A 25161-nucleotide genomic window follows, 5' to 3' on the forward strand; every position below is an offset into this window, starting at 1 on the left:
TAAAATATTGCCATAATATTTTCAGTTCCAATTTTTGCAACTAAACTTGATATGGATATTGAAGCTTTGAATTTTATACTTTAATATATGGTAAATCAGTAAATTCTGCTTATTATTTACGTAATAATAAGCAGAATTTTTACATCATTCTTATAAGCACATATTGTTTATTTTTTCGCGTTGTTATAGTAATTGAAAATATTTGTTAAATCGGATCACAACTTCACCATGTCTGGAATCTTTTAGAAGCCGTTAGTTGTGGGAAAATCCAAAAAATAAAACGATGAACTATTTAAAGATTATATTTTAGTATTTGCATATAATATGTATAAATGTCTGAAAATTACTTCTCGTGGGAGTACGGATACAAAGACTCGTTTATGAGCAAAATATAACTTGTCTGGCAGAAGTGAGATGAGAGATAACTTGCGATAGTCATATGGGAGGAAATCTAAATAAATCAAAAAGAATTGTGAGTAAGCTAGTGACATCACTTTCTAAATGAATAAACTTAGAAATGCGGAACATCTCTGTATAAAATTTATCTTCTCAAGAATTGGATTATTGAAGGGGAGATGGATTAGTTTCACAATCAGTCTTAGCCATCCAAATTGTTATTACGTAAATTAATCCATAATCTTTAGGATTAGACTCAATAACTTTGCCTGCTCGTTTTTTAATTCTAAGCAATATCTTTGATAACCGCAGCGTTATTCAGTTGAATTTTTTACGTCTACATTGTACACTTTTTCCGCGATTGCACGAATGATATATAGGCAAGGCATTCCTGGATTCCCTGAAATCATGAAACCTTTTTCAGTAAGTCTTGCCAGCAAGAACTTGAAACATTGAAATGAATATAATCATTGAGAGGACTGATAAGAACCTATCCGATAAGGACGTTAGCAGAGGTGAGACAAAGTTATTGGAGTTGTCACTCAAAGCAATGAAAAATATAGGCTTGGTACAAGATTCTGTTTCTATGGTGAAGATGATGAATTTCTCAAAAATCAAATATATTTCACGATTATCGCGCATGAGATGGAACTTTATGGATTTTACAGCTGCTCTCCACTGGACAAATGTGTAAGAATGAATTTAGCAGATTTAGAAATTTTGTATTTGCAATACGGTTACTGCCACAAGCTTAAAGATAAAAGCCTTTTTTATTGAGGATTTCCAGATTTTTTTTTCTTCAAATGAAGTAAACTTTTTATCGGCAATTGGCAAAGGCTTTGAGCGATGGATTTCAGAGTTGAAATTTTATAATAAAATATAAATTAACTGAGGTTATCTGTTGGTGGCTTTTTGTTAAGGGATTTAAAACCTGCATTATTTCACCTCTCATCGTCAATGATACGGAAATTGGATGCAATAAATTGAATAATATCCGGTTTACCAATGGTAGTTTTAACTAAGGACTGTGATAGCTTTCTTATCTTAAAGGAATTGTTTTTGCTTTTTTATCAGAAATTCAGAATATGTTTTAATATAATTGTTTCATTAGTTAAAAGGCAAGAAATATAATTGAATTTTTGAATATTAAAAACAGTTTCATTTTCTTGAATCATTGAAGCATATAGTTTTGAAGTCTAACTAGTGATTTTATTTGCTATTGAATGATTTAATATTTATTCTAAACTACTCAAAACTGCAATTGGCGGTATTATCGCCATTCATAGTACTCATTAATGCTTGCATATTAAAATAAGCAACAAATTTCTATAGATTTTAAGAATCTAATCCTACAATCAGACAAATTTTCTTTTCTGAACTCGACTCGTGTCTATATGCAAATGTTGAATCAAAACCAGACTACTCATTTTCTAATCTGTGAATTCTGCTCACATTTTTCCCACAGATTCAGACTAATCCAATGATATATGTTGTGAATTAATGCCAATCTGGCACGATGCCTTTTATTCTTAATAGTTTCTATATCTTTTGCCGTTTTTCGTGAAACCAAAGATAATTTTTTGGAATAAAATGCAACAATACTTAAGCGGATAACTTCCAGTCCTAGGTAATTTAGCCGGTGCTGTCGCAAGATATTGTGGCGCTTGTGGTCTTTTTAGCAAATATTTTCAATTTAATATGTTTATGAATGAAAAATTCCAATAAATTAAACGATGCCTGATGAAAAGATATTTTAATATTTACATATAATATAAGCATATTTCTGAAAACGCTATTTGTGCAGTGCAATTACAAATACTCGTTTAAGAAACAACTCGGAACCTGCGTTTTTTAAGAGTAGGGGGATAGATTGCATTACTTTCAGGTCATCTTGGCTTCTTTTTTCATTCAGAGTTTAAGGAGCACCAGCTTCGAGATAGGGTATCTTCTGTCAAGGAGCCGACTGTTAAAAACTATGTAATTCGTGGTTAGCATGGACTTTTACTATACCTGTGAATCTTCAACTGAACTGCAGGCTCTGATGAAACTGGAGGGGTAAGTGGAAAGGTGAATACTCAGTCACTGTGAGAGCTTAATCTTCAGGAATGTACGATTGAATTGAAAGTAATTTTTCTGAAATTTTGGAAGTTTCCAGGAATTTTTCATTGTTTCTGAACTGCTAATCACAACGGGTCTAGTAATTAACGATAGGTGTGAAGTTATGAGAACTCTTTCATTAATGCATTAATCCGATTTTTTTATTCTCATTATTTGTTAAATTGTGATTGCTTTTGAGACCTGAGAATCCATTTGGGGGGTGGGGTATGGATTTCTTTAAATACCTCCAATTAGTTTTTTTTAAATATCTTTTGACATCAACTAAGCTATTTTCGTCTGAATATGAGTTGTTTAGCTTACCCAGTTTAAATTCTAAATGTGGTCTGTTACTTTTTGATATGGAAAATGAATAAAATTCTCTTCTATTTTCTTATCGGGAAGGTTGTATGCTATTTAGTGGATTGTTATGAGTGTTTATCTCACAAAACCAGATGGCCTTTCTCTTTGCTAATGTTCAGGTGTTTTTCCTTAATTTGTCGGTGATAGAATGTCTGCCTTGAATTTTATACAACGCGAATTGCATTTGCAATACTAATTGGTATGGTAAAACCTGACACGGTTAAAACACGTTCTAACTATAGTTGGAATTCTGTAGGTTTCGATTAGTGCTTTTGATACTGAGGTTTTGATATTGGGATAATCGTACATTTTCTTTTAATTTTCCAAGGATTGTATAATAGCATTCTTGTCAATTTCTAAGTCGAAAAAGTTCTTAGTATTTTAAATAATTGTAATCCCTTCATTCTCATTTCATCTTTACAATGGTTTGAAAGAAAGAATTTAGTAATTGTCAGCGACGTTTCTTCTGGGGTACCAGACAGTATGAATTCGTCTTTTCTTTATTTCCTGTTTTTCAGTCATCTTAATACTATCTTATGCGTTTTCATGTTTTATTCTGATGAATCATTTGTATAAATATATTCGGTGACCTGAAGATTCCGAAAAATATTTTGGTTCGTGATGTTATGGTCGTCTGAGACATTAAGTTTATTTCTGAGACTGAGTTTTCTTTGATAGGAATTTCATCTAAAGCTAAATATATAAACTGTAAAAAAATAAATAAAAAAAAATAAAACTAGTAATAAAAAAATCCCCTGAAGATTGCGGCTATAGTAAACATGACACTTAGGGCACGCCCATCGAAAAATAAATTCAATAAATCGTGAAAATGAAATTACCTGTGCAATCACAAGAAATCACACAAGACATTAAAGTTTTCCAAATTATCATTTACCTTTTGACTTTATATTGGAAATATATTTCCTATTCAAATGACTTGTTTTAGTAAATTTCATTTATCTATTTCATATACAGTCTCTTATGTTTCCTTAGTATGGCGCTTAGATTTCCTTAGCATGGACCTTTGTCCTATAATGAAGATAAGTAAACCTTCAAAATGCATTTAATTTAGATCGATTGGATCGAAATTTTGGTTGGTCTGCAATTCCTGTGAAACACCAGTTTCTGTGAATGCCAGTTCTCATCTTTGAAACAGATTGACATATTTAATTCTATAAATGCCTATTTCGAAATTGGATTGTTTTGAAATATAAAGCAATCAATTTTGAGGTTTGAATTTCTAGCAATGCAATAGTATATTTACTTTTGCATTTAATATAAGGGATTGACTTCAAAATTAAGAAAATTTAATCAAATAATGAATATTAAAAGCTTTCAGACTTGCTTTTATCAGCAAACTACGTAGTTGAAAGTAATATTTGTTAATTAAAAATATGAATCTTACCAAAAATTGTATAATGTACTTAAAATTCGGTATATTTAAACCTAATTTGTAGGTTTCTATCATTTTGAATAATGAAATTCATAAAGGGAAACCTTGCTTTTTTGTCCAATTAGAAATGAACGTGGTAACTAAACGAAATGAGTTATAATTTGATAGATGACTCACCTTGTAGTGCAGATTAATATCGGATTCTGAAGCAAATTCTTCAAGCAGATGGCCATCTGTCAGTCTGTATAATCGCATACATGTAACCGCGACAATCCAAATGCAAAACTGAGATAAATGAATTTGATTATGTCATTTTGCTACTTAAAATTGTTAATTTCTTTTTTGATCAGATGGAAAAATGGCATAACCGATTTTTTTTTTCTGTGCGCTGTTAAGTGCAAAACGCTTATGGGATTCTAAAAATAGAAGTCTTGAGTTCTCGTAATCTTGACGGTCTTGCCCAAGGTTTATAATTCTTATTGGGGGAGGGGAGGGGGGTTGATAACATCTTTAACGGCACTACAGTTTTTTAAAAATGCGGGCGTGTTATCGGATGTATAGCAGAAGAAAATACGGATGATGTTATAGTTATTAAGGCTTTATTTTGTGCAACTGCTCCCAACGGATTACAGCATTTCAATGTCCAAGATCATATTTGTTATAGGTGGCGCTCTTGCATACCATGACATAACAGTGGGTTAATGCATGAAATGCTCAGTGATATTTCTAATTAAAACCACCTGTTATGAGGGATGATTGGGGTAAATTTGTTTGTTTTTTGTGGCGACCTTGACGAGCCAGATGTTTCATTGCTTACATTAAGTTGCTCCTCGCCGCCTGGAAGGAGCGTACTTCTGGGTTTGGTATCGAAATGGATCGAAGAATTATGGCCCGATTTTCGACAGCTTCGGCAGATGAATGTGGATTTGCAGGGTGGCTTATGCAATTTCAAACAGTTCTTACAAATGTTATATTTTTCTAAAAGTTCAATTCTTTTAGAAGCACTCAATTTTAAAAATTCAGGTCATCTTTGCAAAAGATGTTCAATTTTACATAAAATACATGGTTTTACATTACTTAGTTAATTCAAATTAAGGAGAAAGTTTTTTGGCTTATTTATATTGCGCCTTGAAATTCTATGTGGAATTTGTTATTTGTAGGGGTTTACCCTAATTGATCGAGTACTTTCGCTCTTGATTCTAAAAATTGCAAGAGCTCCTTCAATGAAGGTATTTGTTTTGATTGTATGGACATTTCTTGTCAAGTCTTTCTAATGTTATATTTACCAATAGAGCATTTAAGTTATTGCATTCTATATTCAAACTTTTTAAAGCTCTGACTTTTGTTTATTGTATCTGATATTTTGTAAGCCTTTTGCAGACTCAAAATTTAATTTTTCTAGTTGTTGATATTCACATTCAAAATATGCTACAATTGCTCGCTTATTTTCAAAGCGTTCTTTGAGACCAGCAAATAGTGACTCAAATGCATCGTCACTTGTTTCTATAAATTTAGCTTCACGTCGGAGGGCATCTTTTAAATAAAATAACTTTTAATCATTCGTTAATTCGGTATTATCGTTTATTAGACACATGAATTGATTTTTGAAATTATTGAATTCTTCCATTTTTTTTTCCGTAAAATAGTGGTAAGGGAATTTCCGGAAGTTTCGATTTTAATTCAATATGATCGATATAAGCTTTCAAATTTGAATTTTGATCATTTTTATTATGCATTACATTTTCCTTAACTTTATAATGAGAGAATAAGCATTTCAAATTTACCACTATCTCGTTTCTTTCTTCTTTGATATCCAACAATTCTTGATCGCACTTCTGGATTAGTGTTTCTTCTTCGTTGATTTCTAAATAATCCTTGAATAAATTTCTAATTCATTTATTTCTGGCAGCTGAATATAAATTTTTCTTCTTCAACCGTTGAACTACTTTTAACAAACCTCTTAATACTTGTTAATTTGGCTTTTATTCTTCCACGTATGCTATTTAACTCTTTGGCTGTTTCAGCTTTATTTTTATCCATATTTTCGCTAATCCGTCTCCGGGTCGCTAGGGCCAGAATGGAGAGGTTCAACAATGACGGACCTTTTTAGAATTTTAAAGATTTTGTTTCTCCTCTTTCGGGAGTTCCTTTGAGCTTTGCCTTTCGGCGTTGCTGCTACATCTATCAATTTAGAAATCTGATTGTTTTTCACATATACCGCTTGAGGGCGTTACAAGTAAGAGGCGGAGCAATATGCTTACGTAACAATGATCTGATTTAGCAAATATTTTCATAGTTATATTAATATATATTGGGGAATAATTCAATGCCCTGTAATGTGTAGGAAAAATCAGAAGTAAATTGCTTGATTTCAAGATTACATTGTGCATAAATATCAAAATATATACAGATTTCTGAAAACACTGATTTGCAGGAGAGCAATTACGAAGACTCATTAAGAAGCAGTTCTGAACCTACGTTTTGTAAGAGTGCAATGGTAACTGCGGGTAGATAATTTACATTAATTTCAGCTCATCTTTTTACACTTAGATGACTTTTAAAGAGCATCTACTTGCGGAAAAAGTATCTCTTGTGAGGGCTGATTGTGGGAAGCTTTGCACTTCCAGATGGCATGGGCTTTTGCTATACTTGTGGTGGGAGAAATGAACTGGATCGTTAACTGAATTACAGGCTCTGATGAAGCAGGAGGGGTAAGAGAGCTTCATCTTCAGGAATAGAAGAGGGAGACGAAAATAATTTTTCTGAAATTGTAAGTTTTTGGGGATTTCCTATTGCTTCTGAGAGGCCAGTCGTAGCAGGTCTAGTAGTTAACGATAGGTATAAAGTTATAAGAACTATTCCATTAGTGAATTAACCCTCCAACTGCTTATCCCGATATTTCCGCGGGTTAGCAATCAGTCCATTGTTGTTGTTGCATCCCGCGTTTTTCGCAGTTTAGTGTGTCTTTTTACGATTCGATTTTTATTATGTCATATTATTATCGTGTAATATATAGTATCAAGTCACTTTGTTTGAAAATTTTTTTAACTTATTTGCGAAGAACGCATCTAAATATTGATTTTAAAAAATTACGTAATCAGAGTATCGAGCAGTTTTTCTTTATTTGTTTTTTCATTATGATTGCATTTTTTAAATACTTCCAAATATTTTTTATTATATTTGATATCCAGTAAACTCCTTTCGTCTGGTTACGAGTTTTCAGCTTTCTGTTTGATTTCCAACCTTGGTCTTTTGTTTTGTGATATTTTGATATGGAAAATAGCAAAATTCTCAAATTTTCTTGTTTATCAAGGAGGATGTGTATTTTCTAGTGGAATGATAAGTGCGTTTATACCCACCACGAAACTAACTGGCTTTTCTTTTTACAAATGCTTTTCTGTTGTTTTTCTTTAATTTGTCAATGAATGGTGGAATGCCTGCTATTGAATTTGATGCAGCGGGAATTGCATTTGCAATGCCAATTATTATGGTAAAAACTGGCACTTTTAAAACACATTGCAGTTATAATTGAAGTTCTGTAGGTTTTGATTTGTACCTTTGTTACAGAAGTTGTGATATTGTAGATATTGAAATAATAAAACATGTTTCTTTAATTTCTCAAAGAAATAAAAATTAAATAATAGCATTTCTGTTCTGTAATATCTAAGCCCATAAATTCCAGGTATTTTAAAGAATTGTAATCTCTTCATTCTTTTTTCATCCTTACAATGGTTTGAACGAAAGCTTTTAATAATTTTTAGATGTTTCTTCTTGGGGCGTCAGACAGTACGATTTCGTCTTTTATTTCCTGTAGTTCAGATATCTTAATTCCATCTTACGCATTCTCCTGTTTTATTCTGATAAATTATTTGTATAGATATTTTCGGTGACGTGAAAATTTTGATAAATATTTTGACGGGTGATGCTATGGCCATCTAGGACTTTTCTTTTATTTCTGGGACTGATTTTTCTTTGATAGGAATTTCGTCTAAAGCTAAATATGTAATTATAAGAAACTATAAAAAAAAAACTGGTAATAAAACATCTAAAGATTGCGGCTGTAGTAAACATACCTGACACGTGGGGTTCGCCCATCGAAAAACTAAATTCTTCAGTAAGCGTGTAAGTAATTTAAAGTAAAGCGTGTAATGAATTTACCAGTGTAATCATATGTCATACAAGTCATTAAAGTATTACAAATTACCATTTACCTTTTGACTGTATATTGAAAATCCAAAAATTTTTCAAGTAAAATGACTACTTTTACTTAAATTTTTCTTTCTCTCTCTCTAATACAATGTCTTATATTTCCTAAATTCGGTGCTAAGAATTTTGTCCAGTAAATCCTTACAGGATAATTGCACTTTCACAATTGCATTTAATTTTGACCGATTTGATCGAAATTTAAGTGATCTGTAATGTCTGTGAAAGCCATATGCTACTTCCATTTTTGAATCAGACTGACATATTTAATTCTATAAATTCCTCTTTCGGAATCGGGTTGGTCGAAATATGAAGTAATAAATTTTAATGTTCGAATTTTTAACAATTCAATAGAGTATTTAGTTTTGCGTTTCATAATGTAATAACTTCTAAAATTAAGAAATTTAAATTAAAACCTTTTGATGTTTATTATTTAAAGTTGCTTTTATAAGTTGAAAGCTACGTAGTTGAAAGTATATTTGTAAATCAAAATATGGATCTTAGCAAAAATTGTCAAAACGTAAGCATAGAAAAGATACAAGTCGATTAAAATTCTTATTCCATTTATAATGTACTTAAATTCGGTGTGAGATCTTTAAACCAAATTTGTAGATTTCTAACTAATTTTCAATCATGAAATTAATACAAAATAAGCTTGCTTGTTTGCCCAATTAGAAGCGAGCAATAGTAGCAAAACGTGAAGAATTATAATATCCTATTTTTTTCTTATTCTTATTTTCTTATTTCATGTTGCTGGATTGTACGAAATAAATTGTTGAGCATAATAGAAAATTTCGAAATACTTTTTATGTTAATCCACTTAATTAAACAACTTATTAATTTAAAAATAATCCTAGTTTTTGTAAAGAAGCGATAGTAAATACTCCAGTATACAGCTGTTCCATTTTTACGTTCTCGTATATGATATATGCAAAGAAAATCGAACATGAGATTTCCTTCCCCTCACCCCTCCCTCCAACGTTGGAATGACGTCTATCTGGCGTCTCTCTGCTGCCGGTCACCGAACACGATAACACAAAAGCGTTTTTAATGGTTTAAATTTTATGTGTGATCTTAATACGAATTTTTAAAAAATTCTACCGAACTTTGCTCTACATCGACGCAGAAATTCTGGCTGGTTGTCTGTCTGAATGCAAAGGTGGTAATGTCACGGCTTCGGAACCGGAAGGTTTCAGGCCGATTCCACCGAAGAACCATCGTGTAAGTGAGCCTGGTGCACGTTAAATCCGTCAGAACCAAACGTTCTCCCACTGGAGTGGTGCGGAAGTTTGGAGAGAGTAGATGTCGTCGTAATTTCTGTCTTCATCTCAGGTGTCGTCTTCTGACCGAGGTTCAAAATGACGAGGGCCGTTCCAAAATAATCCTGGTATTGCTTTAAAACTGGATGTTAATTTATCTATACTGTCCTAATGCAGGTGAACAAAATAACTAAACACAAAGCGATAGATAAATTTTAATATGCAGATTTTGTATCTGAAGCATAAATTAGTATCAAAATTTGAACCAAATCTGTCAAAGCTTTGACCGTCAATCGATCAGTACATTCACATGCAGGTAAATGGGACGACTCCCAAAAGCAGAGGTTTATAATTAAATGGAATTTGGTATGTGACCTTGTGACTAAAATTGTCTTTTGTAGAGTCTGAATTTTAATCGGTTAGAAAAAAAGATGTCCGATGTTTTTCTTTACTGTACCATGAAGCAGAAAATCTCATCTAGTTGCTGAAAATAAGAATCTAGGTGCACGTGCGAATCGCGGTGTTACCGAAGGTCAGTAATTTTATAAAGGGAGATTAATATATTATTAGATTAGAGAGCACGTGGATAAGAAAGGAACAGTCCCATTCTTCTTTGTTTTTGGCTACTGCAGTTTTGTATCTTTGTGTAAATGTTTAAATTTACACCATAGTTCTCCCAAAAACGGCCTTTTATCGAAAGAAAAAATATCTATTTTTGTAATCTTAATTGCTAACTTTAAAAGTTGTTTTCTTTCATCATTTTTTTTAAAAACCTTTTTACCTTGCCTATAACTACCAATAATTAATTGCCATGTTTCAAAATCTGATTTTAACCCTCCAGTTGCTTATCCCGTGATTCCAGAGGACTGAGAGTCAGTCCATTTTCAATTGCGTCCCGTGCTTTTGGAAGTTTAGAGTGTTTATTTTTAAGATTACAGACCGTGTAACATAAAGTATCAATTCACTTTATTTAAAACTTAAATTATTTAAACTTATTTGCAATAGTAATAAATAGTAATTTTAAAAAATTACGCAGTCAGAGGGTTAAAAGGAATATGACCATTTCTGATTCAAAATCCAGCAGTGAAACTCTATTTTCAGTCTTGTAATTATTGTAGGGCTATATGAAACTGAAATCTAAAATTATTTGAATTCAGTATCTTTTTTATTTCTTTTTGAGAATATGTTTGATGCTAGGACTAAGCAATATTTTTTGTAAAATCACTTTTCACTATTTGCAAAATCACTTTTCGTGAAAGCATATTTTTAAGTGCCTAGTGTTTTGTAATTATGAATACGAGAAAATATTTTTAAAAAGATATTTTTGGGCAAAATTCGTTTTTATGTGTATTCCACCTGTCGCTTCAAACTGGAATGTTTAACATGGGATGACAAACTACGTTCGTCTTTTTTCTATTTGAAATGTATGTAAACTAGACTTAAATTTTCCTATGTATCAGAGTGATTAACAAATATAGTTATACTTGTGAGGCAAAAGATTAATCGTGAAATAATTTTTATTTAATTTTTTTTAGATTAAGGCCTTTTGAACCTTTGCACTCTGATGGCTCTTCTCTGGCACAAATCAAACCGTTGCATCATTTTGACGTTTCATATATACAGAGGTTAAAAATGTTTCCGTACGCAGTTATGACTATTAATGAAAGTTTAATTTTTGACACTAAGTATTTTGTTATGAAAATGAAAATTTGAAAATTGGTTTAACACAATTTTATTTATCATTTATGAATTTTTTAAAGGAAAAACTATGGAGAAAATTAAATACGTAAATTGAAAGAATCGGAAAATGCCACTAATAAGGAACAAAAAAAGTTTCCGTACGGTATTTGCATAGTACATTTAAGATCTTTTTTGTGCTAGCCAACTTGCATTTAATGATCGGTACGCCTTCCTTTGAGCTTTATCACTTCTCTTAAACGTTGTGACATTACCCCCACAAGTCTTTGTGTCAGATATTTGTTATCTCCGTAAAACAAATATCTGACACCAGCAGCACTCATACACCCCCATACCATGTTCCCGCCATCACCATGCTTCACAATTCCATATAAATTCCTAATTAACATATGATGCTTTGGTTCCTCCAGACCATATCTCGACCATCTGACCCACGGATATTGAATTTTGATTCATTACTAAAAAGGACTGATTCCCAAAAATATAGAAGCTTGCTTATATGCTTCTTTGTAAATTCGAGACACTTTTTTCTGTTGCTGAGATTTATAACAGACTTCTTACGGGCCGCACACCCATTATAATCCTTTTTTCAATCACATTTCTCACCATTTGTGCTGCGACTTTAATGTTGTAATCAACAATTAAATCAGTTGCAAGTTGAGGTGCATTAATCGGCGGAATTACATTGCCCCTTGCACATGCTATTTCTTTTATGCAAGCAAATTGACTACACAGGTCTTCTAGATCGATCTCTTGCTTTTAAATATTTACTGCTCACGGTATCTTTTAATAATATACTGCACTGTAGACTTTGGTTTGTTAATGATTTCTCTGATTTTTTTCATAAATAACCTATCTTTTTAACAACCGAATCACTAACTCTCAAATGGATTTCTGAACTTCCATTTTAAGACGATCTTCTACAAATTGTAATTAAACAACTGTTATGTCGTATTCTTCACTCTGACAAGCCATCAAATTTCGAATATTTACTGCTAGTCAGTTATAGAACACGTCAGAAAGAATTTTCATATTGCGTGCGGAAACTTTTTTTTTGCATGTTACTTCATCAGTTATCTTAAAACTTGCAAAAAAAAACTTGCTGCGTTTTGTAAAAATATAAATTTATTATGAAACTCCCTTTTAAAGACTCATATTAACCATATATAAGTAGTTTACAAAGATAAAAAACAAAGTTTAGAAATTATGCTAATTTATTTTTATTTTTGTCTTCCACACGGGAACTTTTTTTACCTACTGTATATATAATTTCAATTTTGATTGTTTGAATATTCAAGAGTAGTAAAATGATGTAGAATTAATTTTTCGAGGATATTCTATTAAAACAATTGTGTTTATTTTTCGCAGAGGTTAACAAATAGATGTATATTTATGCATCAAGTTACTTTTATAAATGCAAATGGTTAATTTGTCAAATTTAATTTAAGAATTATAATAAATTCCCATTTTTATTGTTACAGTGTGGTAAGGAATGCGATGCTATATTAAAGTGTTATTACAGGTCAAATGTTTTCACAATCTTCTTCAGTAAAATTGGATTAAAAGGTGGAACGAACTGGAGAATGCACTTCTTGCATAGGTTTATTACTCTCTGAGCCATGGCTAGTGCTTAAGTATTGTGGCATAAAAATTTAGAAGAAAAGTTTTTATTCTATTGAAGATACACATTTCATATCTATATCATTAATATATATCTATATCTTTAATACTCAATCTAACGTTAAGTAAATTAGAAAATATCACTCATTTTGAAGTCTTGCATAAATTTAGTTTGTAAAATGTGTAAGAAAATTTTGAATTCTATTTTAATGGGCAATTTTTTTATCTATAATATCTGAATGTTGGAGATATATTTCTTCGAATCTCAATCGCTGTTAATTAAAATAAATGCCGATGAATAAATTCATAAAATCTGCTTAGAAATCTTTTATTTTCTCTCCTTCATAGTTTTTATCTCACAAAAATTGATGGAAATACTATATCAAATTTTAAAAGTAATCAATTTCCCAAGAGTTTTAAAAATAATTTTAAATATATTGTGTTAAAAATTAAGCTGTATATTTTAAAAGATCGCATTGTATTCTCTATAAAAAATACAGTTCATATTTGAAATGAAAGAATATTATTTATTAATTTCTACTTAAAGATTCCTTCTAGTTCGAATAGTAGTAGCTCGATAGTGTTCGAAGTTCAATTCTTCTTTTGTATAAAATTTATAATTTAAAAAAAAAATGTAGCAATCATAATGCACGCGAACAGAAAAGAAATGCATCTTATTTCTACAGTTGAAGAAATAAACATATTTAAATATATATAAAAGTATAATTAAATATGCTAAATGCTTCTTAAATTATTAAAATTGGAGAAAGAATTAAATAAAAATTCTAGCTAATTTTTTTAAAGCCTTGCGCTAAGGTTTTTGTACTATAATTTGCTTCTGTCGTTTTGGGGAAAATCATTTTAACTTCCGTAAATAATTATTTCATTTTTTAAAATTTTAAATATAATTTTTATTGTGTACTTATCACCGAAGAATAATTATGTGCTGTATGTGGTAGCTCGAAATCGAAAGGACTCGGTGATTGTTTCTATTTAAAATAATTTTATTCACTATGAGCAAACAACTTGCCCTGATAGAATTTTCACAAATCTACTTTATTCAATGAACTCGCTAGCTGTCGGTTTACCGTAATAATGCAATTAAAAATTGTGTATCATTGCATTGCTATATGATGGATTATATTTAGGGTTATTAATTTGAAAGCATTTATCGTAGTTGTGAAAGGAATTAAACTGCACAGGAAAATAACTTTCGCATAGGATATCAATTATAAAAAACAGAAGTTGTGTAAGTAATTAACATTGGATTTTTAGGGGAATTCAAACGTAAGTACGACTCTTTAAATTTTTGATGTCTGGTTCAAACTGATTATAAACTTTTTCAAAATAGATTGATTTTTATTTAAGAAAATGGTTATGGTATCTTCAAAGATTTAAATCAATTACTTCCCAGTTACTTCCAGAAAAATCATAAATAATGTGTTATTTCCCGTACAAATCGGACAACAATAGTCTCATTGTAACAAATCAAAATATAGCGTGAGTAAAGTCTCCATTTTTAAATAAGTATCAATCGGTGAACACGCTTATTTTCCCACAAAGGCAGATAATTCCGTTGGGCGGTTTCTGTCTCGATATATTAATGATTTGAAAGTTTAGTTTGTTTATGGCTTGTTTCTTGTCGACAGCATCCGCTACTGAAATACCATTGTAGAATTATCGTTCGTGAGACGTATTCCTGTTTTATGAGGTAAATATTTTTAAAGAAAGTAATTAACAAAAATCTAAACCATACTCGCGTAGCATATAGATAGATCGCGAGCTGGTATTTGGCCAACCTTATCGTGTTGAGAAACTTTCACTTCATAAAAACAATTAAAACATTTAAGTTTCAATATCTTGTTAATGATTTCAACGTCTGAAATTAATACTTAACTTTATTTTGACATACGAATAATCTGTGTTAACCAATCTAATGCGGTCTTTTAGTCCAATGTTTGTCGTTTTAATATATTTTTGATATCTTTTTATATGCATTGTTATTAATATTTTTCGTCCTTTATCCATACAATTGGAGTTACCATTCAGCGAGAGTGAAGAACATTCAACTGGGCTGAAGAAACTTTTGCTGGTCATACCGGACAGGAGTGCAGGTCTGAAACTCCTCTCAATGAAGGACCTTTTACAAGTGACTGAATTGATAGTGTATTAATCAAGGACACCTGTTGACATTTGAAAGGACAATCTGCTGAATTTGTTACTGATCCATGAACAATGGACATTTTTTTTTTCTCAGAAGACTTAAACACACTTTCTTCTCCACTTTCTTGGACTTTTTCCTTTGCTTGTTCTTCGGAATGAGACTATGTTGAAATATCTTTTGTGTTGGATTTCTTCATTCTTTAAATCATTAGGACTTATCACAGATATAGACATTGGACTTTCACAATATGCAAGAATATCTTTTTATAAAAACATGCAGGAGCTTCCACATTATTTTGTAATTTAAATTTTATCTATTATTAGTAAGTGACGAAAGAAAAAATAATATATAACTTCATCTTTCTCCTACAAAAGAAAAGGAGATAGAAAGCCGCCAAAAGGCACCCATAAACCCGCATCACTCGCATCCAGACGCCGTTTTATGAGCTGGCATGCGACTGCTGTGTGGTCAGTGGGTCTGTGTTGTGTTCTTTTATTTGCGCTTTAGCTCCTTCAATTATGGAAATCTGGTATTATTCTAAATTTGTAGTTGTAGTTTCTACTTCCTGTTTCAAGCGAATTACCTTCTTTCTATTTAAAGAAATTAGTTTGTTGACTTTTAAGACAAATTTGCCATCTTATATAGGGAGTATATATACATATGTTTTATCTTAGGTTTAGAAAAATTTAAATAATTATCAAAATCAAGCCTTATATTCTTATTTTAAATTGTCATTTAAATGAGATTGGAGTAGTGGGATTCTATTTAAACATAGTAAATTGAGTTGGTTTAAACTGCATAAATGATAATTATTATCACTATAGTACGATTAATATTTTCACTTCTCTATTTGAGCATTATTGCATTTAATATTTTATACCAGGTACTTCCGAATGGTTTTTTTAAAATTTTAATTTCACAAAATTCCTAGCTTGAACGAAAATGGTCAACCACACAATGTTTTCATATCATCGATGTCAAAACTCTATTCTAAAAACTATCATCTTTCAAATCACTAAAGTAAAGGTAGCTTAGACAGGAATTTGCGCTGATGATGGAAACTTGAATTTGTTAAATGAAAAAATAGAATAGAAACTATCTCTAAAACACTTTCTCGCAAACTTTTAATAATGGTGCATTTGTTTATATATACGCCTTTTTCCCAAACGCTTGAAATCAAAATTGCAGTTAAAATTAAAACGTACCAAAATTTAATATATTTAAAAGGTTGCATTTTTGAATTGGCTCTTTTACATGCTTCTGAAAGTACAAACCGGTGGACGTTGAACCTCTCTCGTGGAAATTTAAAATTTTATCTGCGTCAAAGCGACTAGAATTATAAATCTGTGGTATTCATGCTGAATTTAGACGTTTAGTTTTAACTAGGACTCTCCTCTTGCAAAGAAATTTCGTGAAATCTCTTTTTCAAAACAAAACATTTTCTTTAAATTTTTTAAATAGAGCTCCCCAAAGTCACAGGGAAGGAGTATAAAAGGCCCAAATGCTTAGTCTTATTAAAATCATTATACAAATAATTTGAGCTCACCGCGACGATAAAAGCGGGCCTTTTTAATTAGTTTAAATGGTTATTTAAAATAGATTTAAGTAGTGGATTTATATTTAAATACCGTAAAATGAGTAATTGTCCGTTATCTCTTTTAAAGCATGTTCTCTGGTGTACGACGAGTTCATTGTTCACATCCCTGTATTTTTTTAAAACATGTAATTGATTGGACTTGATGACAGAAACTTGACGCGTAAGCCCCGGAAGATTGCTCCTTGATCTCGAATAGGATAGTTTTCAGACTTTAATTTTGTTATTTTGCGAAAATTCCTGGTTAAGTTTTAAAAGCAATAATGCACAAAGATCTCTAAATATCGGGCAACGTTACTTTAAATGAAAGTCGAAAAAATGATGTTATAGAACACCATGAATGTTGACCAATTTTCGAATCGTTGTCAACCATAGAGGCTGCTCAGTACGTAGCAGAAAAACCGGAACTGTTTTCTGCAGTCGATTTTTAAATCTTTAGAATAAATGAAATTTGGATAGAAATTCGCGCTAATGTTGAATAAGACGCGTGACAAGCGTAAAACAAGTGCAGAAAAAAAAATGCGAATTTCAACCTTCAATTAATTACTATTGAATTATATAATATCCCGTAAATAATGGTCAGTTTACTGAATACTATCCAATTTCAGTTTCTTGAATTTTTAAATAGTTTGTAAATTTGAAAAAATAATTACGATATCATCGGAAATACTGGTAAAACTGACCGCTTGGCCGATACACTTATAAAATTTAACTGGTTTGATCATGGTCGTAAAAAGGTTAAGTTCATTAATTATAAATGGTTTATTAAAAAGAACGGAAACAATGTAATAAAATGATCTGAAAATAATTGAAATTTCAAATATAATCCATATATTGTAAATGACCAACGGTCTAGTAACGGGATGTGGCCTTTTGTAGTAAAAATCATTAAAAGGAGAATTTTTTTTAAAAAAATTTCGGGTTTGGTAAATTTTAAATCTTCTCATTGGCAAAATAACGGTTATGGGAATAAGAAAACGATTAAAATTTAGATATGAATAAAAAGCCAAGATTGGGTTTCAGTATTCAATTCATTGCATAGTTGCAATTCAAGTAAACACGTTTCGAATGCTCAAAACATAAAATTCAAAATATACCATCTATAAAATCACTTGGCAGTAATCGCAGATCTTTTAGAATAATATGGCAATTGATTGTAAGTAAATTTTTTAAAAAATAACCGCACTACTTGAGCACGAACTTGATTCAAGGATTGTGTGTATATGTGATATAAACATAATTTTTTTTTTAATTCTAAAATTCCAAACTTCAATTAAAAGCAGGAAGAATAGTCGCATTTGTGATTTCTTACTGCCCTAATGTTGAAAGTTAAATGAAATTATACTTTATTATAAATTCTGTTATATGTACGCACTCCCGCTGGAATGTTAAGAGTTGGCAGAAATTCGAAATGGTGTGCATTACTTTTCCTTGCCGCGCGAAATTTCCATTAAAGGATAATATACGTTCCAAATAAAATTGCAAGGTGGGAAAAAAAAGGAATAATTTAGAACTTTAATTTAAATTGTAATACTTTTTGGATTTTGTGGAATACTTTTTGGAATACTATGTGGATTTTTCTCGATAAGCTGGTAATTCAATTAATTAAAAACTTGGAGAATTGAACAATTTCTCTTTATGGACAGTTTAAAGGACCATTGAAACTGCATTTCGATAATAATTTTATTTAAAGTTAGATGTAATAGAGGTTCGAAGTTAATATCCAATACGAGGTATTAGTCATCCGTTGGGAATCCATGCATTTTCTCTTTTATTACCATCTAAATGCTAGATAACCTGAAGTGATCGAATGGAAAATGTCTTCCATTACTTCCAGCTGAATTCTCCTCGATTATTTAATTATTTATTCGTTAATTGAAGCAGAGTCGATAGAGACAGTGGCTAGGTATATATATGTAAAAAGGCAATTTCTGATGTTGCATTCATTTTTATGTTCTGTCTTGATCGTTGGTGGGGGGGGAGGGGTCGATTTAATTTTCAGTACCGTATTCACTTCGAATTTTGAAATATTTATATGTATGTAACTATTTTGAAACTTCAAAAGCTAAAATGTTAAGACAAAATTATCATTTGGTCAGGTTCCTAAATATCAATTTACGTTCATTTAATTATAAGAATATATATATTTGAAATTTTAACTTTGATTTATTATACCACGAGAGTCGTATTATGAACATCGAAAATGTGATAGAATTTCGTCTATCTACATCGCGACATAAGAGCAAAATGTTTCTGTTCAATGATTTTACTATGACATTTTGATAGGGATTTTTTGGACACGTGCAGACATGGGAAGGATAATGTTGAAAAGAATATAAAATTTTTTATCCCTTCGTTGTTATGGAATCGGCAGTTTTACTTCGAATCTGTTATAATTCAATAAACAAAGCAAAAAGTAAGAATTAAATCAGGATGCAAGAGAATGTTTCGGAAGAAAAATAATGTGGGCAGAATTAAGATAAAGTTAAGAAATCCTGTTTTAACTAGATATCATTACATATATATATATATATTAGCATAAAAATTTAAGTCTCTTGTAAAGCTTAGAATAGAAATTTACATGGATTAAATTAAAATTATCCGAATGTCCCGAAATCGGTATGAGCGCCATTATTTATAATTTTATGCATTTATGAAAAGAATTTTGTGTTCTTATGAATAAGAATATAATAATATAGTGATTTCTAAATTATTATCCCCAATGTTAAAAGAAATTTTATATATTTATTCCATTTAAAAAGCAAAATTGCATTGCATTACATGGTAAGCTTTATAAGAACACAAATTTTGTGTTTTGCTTTCATAAATTGTAATCAATAATTCATTCTCTTTGTTCTCCATCGTAGAAAAATACTAAAACTTTAGAGGATTTGTTGGTGAGTAGAAAAAACTTCCTCAGTGTAGCTTCATACATTCATAAAAGCAAGCTGGCTTGCAAATGAATAAGTAATCAAAACTTTTTTTTTAAGAAAGAAAGAGATGAAGGTGATGGTATCTTCTTTTAATAACATTATACCGATCGAAAGACTACGAAACGTATTGTTTGATAGATAGCCCCCCCACACACATAGAATCTAATTTTTTTTTTAAATCAAAAAACTAAATGGGAACGTTGATTTGCATCTTTTAAGTATTGTTCTGTTTCTTCAATCATGTAGTTAAATTTGTATCTCTCTTCCTTGGCGTTGATTTAATTTTAGTTTGTTCAGAAAAGTGTTTGGAAATAACGTCGCATCTTAATTGCCTTCATAAACTTTCAAATTGCCAAAAAGGCATTTATATCCAGATAAGAACAATGTGATTGTTTTGAAATTGCTTATTTAAAGAGGTCTTTTAATATTAAAATTTAAAGTTTTGAAAATCTGGGAATGCAGTGATATTTGTAATTGCCGTTATCATCTATTCAAAATCTTTTTTCATTGAATAATAAGTTGCTCAAGTTTCAAAAATATGCCTTATAAATTTTTAATGCAAATAAAATCAAAACACAGGACCTTAGCTTTATTATAATTACTGAAAGGAATAAATGTAAAACTGAACACAGATATTTGCTATTTAAGAGCAGACGATTCGTCGTGAAAAGGATTTTAACCGGACACGTATTCTGTCTAAAATTGTTTGCTTACTGCCGTCGAGCTCGCACCTGTTGTGCACTTCTTGTATTTGCTTTTATGTCGATCGCTCTGTATGAAGTTTATCACATTCAGGGTTGGTGTTCAAGAGAAGAGGGTTGAGGATCATGTCTAACAGGGTGGAGATCAGAAAGAAGGCTCAAGATATAGAGCTTTGGGAACTAAGGCAAATGCTGCAGGTAAATGAATCAATTAATTACTATACTTTCTGGACTGAGGAATATTTCATGAGTGTTTTCTAATTGATTAAAAATTTTCAAATTTATTCTTTAAAAATATTTTTTTTTCTGTTTGAGGTGGAATGACTCGAATTAAAAGTTTTATCTGAAAATTTCCGTTTCGGAAATACGGAAACAATCGGTGGAGAGTAATTTTAGGCAACAGACATTTTTCAGATTCTTTACATATCTTGTTAGTAGTTTTGGTGCTTTCAACAAACTGGATGGCATGCAAGTAGCATAAGTTCAGTTTTGTTTACATAATATTCCATTATAATGATCAATAAATATGTAAAATAATATCCTGCAGCATAAATTCCTTTCAAATAGCATTGAATATTTCAACAATGCGCTAGTTTCTCAAGGCCTTTTTATATTGTTAAAAAATTCACTGAATTTTTCATGAAATCTTTCTATGCTGTTTTTATTGTTCGAATCTTTCAATGTACCATAGAGATGTTTCATATTCTTTTGAAAAAACTGGTGTAATTTCGCCAAGCGTCTTATTTGCAGAATATGCATGGATTAGAAATTCTTTTGCAACTTCTTTTTACTTGCATTTGCTGAATGAATGCGAAAGGCATCGAGTCAAACTGGAGAGTATTTTCTTGGTTGGTTTCTCATTGGTATGAAAGAGATAAATCCAGATTTGTGATTTGCGTTTATTTTTTAATCCTCATCGGCTTAATCTCAATAAATGTGTGCCATTACTGTTCGCTGCCACTGTCTCTTCTGTTCCATTATAATGCCTTTAAGGAATGGTGTCTCTTGTAGTTCGGATCTTGGAAATATAGATAGGATAATTCTTTAATTGTCTCATTCACATCTCCTTTTATTTACAAGTAAAAGTTTGTATTTATAAAAAGTGTTGAGGAAATAGAGTTCCTTTAACTCTTTAAATGGCCATTTTTTTAGTCATATTATGTTAAAATATTTTTAGGCTTGAAATTAGAATAAGAAAAGGGATTCATGTAGCTTATTAGATAAATTTAATTTGATTAATTAATTAATTTGGTTATCAATAATTAAGTAACAAATCAAGACGCATCATTTTGTCTGAGATAAAGAACTGAAGTATCTAAGTTTCTGACTTACTAAAAAAATTGTCAGAACTTATGCCAACCTACATAAATTCATACAAAGATTGATAAATTTGGTGAGAAGCATATTTCCCACTGCCCTAGAAAGGGTTAAATTGACAGAAACCAGCATAAACCATCAAGAAAGGCTTTCTTTCTATTTACTTTTATGGATTTAATTTTTATTTATCGTCTTTTAATTCTATCTTAATTGGGAATCTATTTTTTAAAAATTTCAATGTGTTATTCGATACGCCTGAAAAGATTATTTAAATTGAATCTGCCTATTAAAAATTTCTGGCACGAATATTAAAAGAAATGTACATACTTTGAAATAGAATCGGAAAGGAATCGATTATAATATTGGTGGACGCATGCGACTGAAATCAAAGTAAATTTTTAAAAATATCGAAAAAATGTACGCAAGTGAAACTGACATCATTATAAAGGTAATTTTTTTAAAAAATTTAGTAACACACACACACACACACACACAAAAAACATGGAATACTTCTAGAAGATATGAGCATCAGTTTTCATAAGCGAGATATAGCAACCATCAATCAAGCGGCGGTTCAGCTGCTTTCGCACTCAATTCAATTGGTTTATAACGTCTTGACTTCTTTTATATGTTTTTTCCTGGGACTGTACACCGTATATAATGACACAGCAAACCCAAAAATTCTAATACTATTTTGTTTTTCTATTAATTATTTGAACTCCATAAATTGAAAATTGCAGCTCCGTTAAAATGCGAAGTTTTGAATTAAGTGCAGCTGTACAAACGTTCAATAAAGTAGTCTGAAACCTTTGCATGTCGCTTTGTTTACATTAGACTGTTGCCATTCGATGATAAGTAATAAGAGTGATTTCTATGACACGTTAGCGTTATATATATAGAGAGAGAGAAAGAGAGAGATTCTGTTAATTTAATTTATTAAATGAAACTTAAAGTGATTTTTTTTTTCATTTAAATATCCTTAATATATGCATTGCTTCATTAGGATCCGAGTATTGATATTTTGAATGATGTTGATGCCAAGTTCGAGAAAGACCCTGATAGAATAATCACGGAACTTGAATTAAAACATAAAAAACCTCAAAACGATTTTATGAATAAGCTATCTTTACCCAAGTAAGCATCTTTATTATTTTTAGTTTTTTTTATGGCTCTTAAAACAGAAAATTATTTTTATATTTATGCAAAACAATTTAATCTCAAAGAAAATCGAAACTGTTTCTATACATTTGAATTTTGAAAGATTTTCAGAACACATAAAAGGTGTTATTTCTTAAAAAAGCGGATATTTATTTTAACATGTAATCAGAAAGTGGAGTATTTTTTGCTAAATTATTTTGTTATAATATAATATTATGTATGTTTTAGTGACTTAGAATATCGAAGCAGCGCTTAGATATTTTCTTTAATTTTCTTTTTGATTTAATATATTGAAATATGCCAGATTTTTTTTAGTTCATTAATAGTGAAGAAAAATGCCTCTAAAATGCAAAGAACGAAACAGACAATGTTAATCTAGAAATCTTTTGTATGTATTAGTTTATTATTAGTCTTCCATTAATAAATAAATTTTACATTAATCATATTTTGTTTGCATTTTTATTTCCATTATATCGCTTTTCCTAGTGAATTTTTATGTCCTTCGTGCTTTTCCTCTCAATATCTTTTTAGTATACAAAGTGTCTCAAAAACGTTCTAGTATTATAGTTCCGTGTCTTCAGCGAACTCCACCCTCTCAAGGGTCAGTCGAAAGCAATAACAGTCCTTATCATTGTGACCCAAATTTCTCGCTGTAATTTTCTGACTCGATAGATTTAATGTGGGTATATTTATAATGATGCACCTAAATGATGCAATTTAATGAACTTTAAGGAATATTTACTATTATTTTTAGTTTAAGGATGTAAGAAATGTAGAGATATTTTCTTGTAAAACTGTAAAGAAATTATTGATAATGACAACTAACAACTATGAATATTTATAATTGTATACTATTTCTATCTTGTTATGAAATATTTTATCCCTGATTAATTTCAGCTTAAGGTAAGTGTTTAAAATCTGATCAAACTTAAATTTTAAAACTTTAATAGACATTTAATATATAATTAAATGCCTTGCTGTCAGATTCATAATGTAAATAGTATTAAAAGTCAATTTTTCTTAACATTTTCTGCATTAAATTTTTTTAGAAAAACAATACATGATTTCAATTAGCATATTTTTGGCAAAATAAATGAGTTACAGGGTGACAACAAAATTATTTAAAAAATTCAATACATATTAATTCTACAGCATCAAATCTTTCAATCACAGATAAGGTTTTTCCCTATGTCTCAAAACAGTAATTATATCTCTTATTAATATACTGTATGTGAAATACACTATTGTTCTCTTTTGCCTTATTTGACGATGATTATAATACTGTAAAGGGAATCGGTATCATTTCAAAACCAAAAAGTACCTCAAACATTCAAATCCGTCATACAAACAGAATACTGCAATATTTTTAAAGCTGTTGCATGTGTGGTAAAATCCAATTAATATAAGGTAGCTTGATTTTAAAATATGTTCTAATATTTATCACAAGTTTACATTTTCTTTGAGAAACATTTACTATTTGTAACATGCGGTTCAAATCTTCAAATTATGTGGATCTAAAGTATACAAAAAGTAGTTAAAAGAATAAATGTTAGTTGCGTATTACACGAGTGTGACTTAGAAACATAAAAAGTTTGAAAATTCTAACGATAAATGATTCTTTGAGACGCGAAATTGATTAATTAAAAGTAAGAAACCAAACGGTGAACTAGTACCGCTCTGTGAAAGGTCTTAATTAAGAAACCAAACGATAAATTAGTAGCTCTACCTGTCGGAAATGTCTCTTCATAGAAACGACGAGCAAAAAGCATTAAATCGAAAATTTATTCTTCAAGAAATTTCATCTATGAGATAAAAAGCACGATATGGATTCATGAAAGAAATTAGCCATTTCTTTAAAACTGGAATGAGTCGTGAACTCTATTCTAAATAGCTAATTTCATAAATTGATTAAATTAGTTTAAAAATCTGATTCTGTTAATGACCTTCCAACAAGTTAAAAGAAGAAGAAGACAGGTTAAAAAAAGTAATATATTTCTGGATCTTGTTTATTATTTTTTAGCGCAATCCTACAAAATAAATTCGTATTGCACCAAAAGAAACATTTCAGGCATCTAGGACTGACACGTTTCAAGGAGACCTGAATTGTGTGCCTATACAGAACAAACTGTTCGGACTTTTCAAGCATTGTTCCTGAGACAAGAATTTGAAATTGAGATTCCCCGTGGAATAAGTAACGACAATCATCACTTAAATCGGATTTGTTCTTATAAATCATCCTTTCATGGCGTCGGAAGGGGTAAAAATGCA

General features: G+C 30.4%; 1 protein-coding gene across 3 annotated transcripts in view; it reads left to right on the forward strand.

Annotated features, from left to right (window-relative positions):
- Positions 1 to 25161, forward strand: part of LOC129958533 (sterol O-acyltransferase 1-like) — a 112071-nt gene that overhangs the window by 62276 nt on the left and 24634 nt on the right. For all 3 annotated transcript variants that reach the window (XM_056071071.1, XM_056071072.1, XM_056071073.1), the window contains one exon: positions 22739 to 22869. In XM_056071071.1, the coding sequence (XP_055927046.1) occupies positions 22739 to 22869 (131 nt within the window). The remainder of the gene's footprint in view (positions 1 to 22738; positions 22870 to 25161) is intronic.

Source organism: Argiope bruennichi, chromosome X1 (genome assembly GCF_947563725.1).
Source record: "Argiope bruennichi chromosome X1, qqArgBrue1.1, whole genome shotgun sequence".
NCBI lineage: Eukaryota > Metazoa > Arthropoda > Arachnida > Araneae > Araneidae > Argiope > Argiope bruennichi.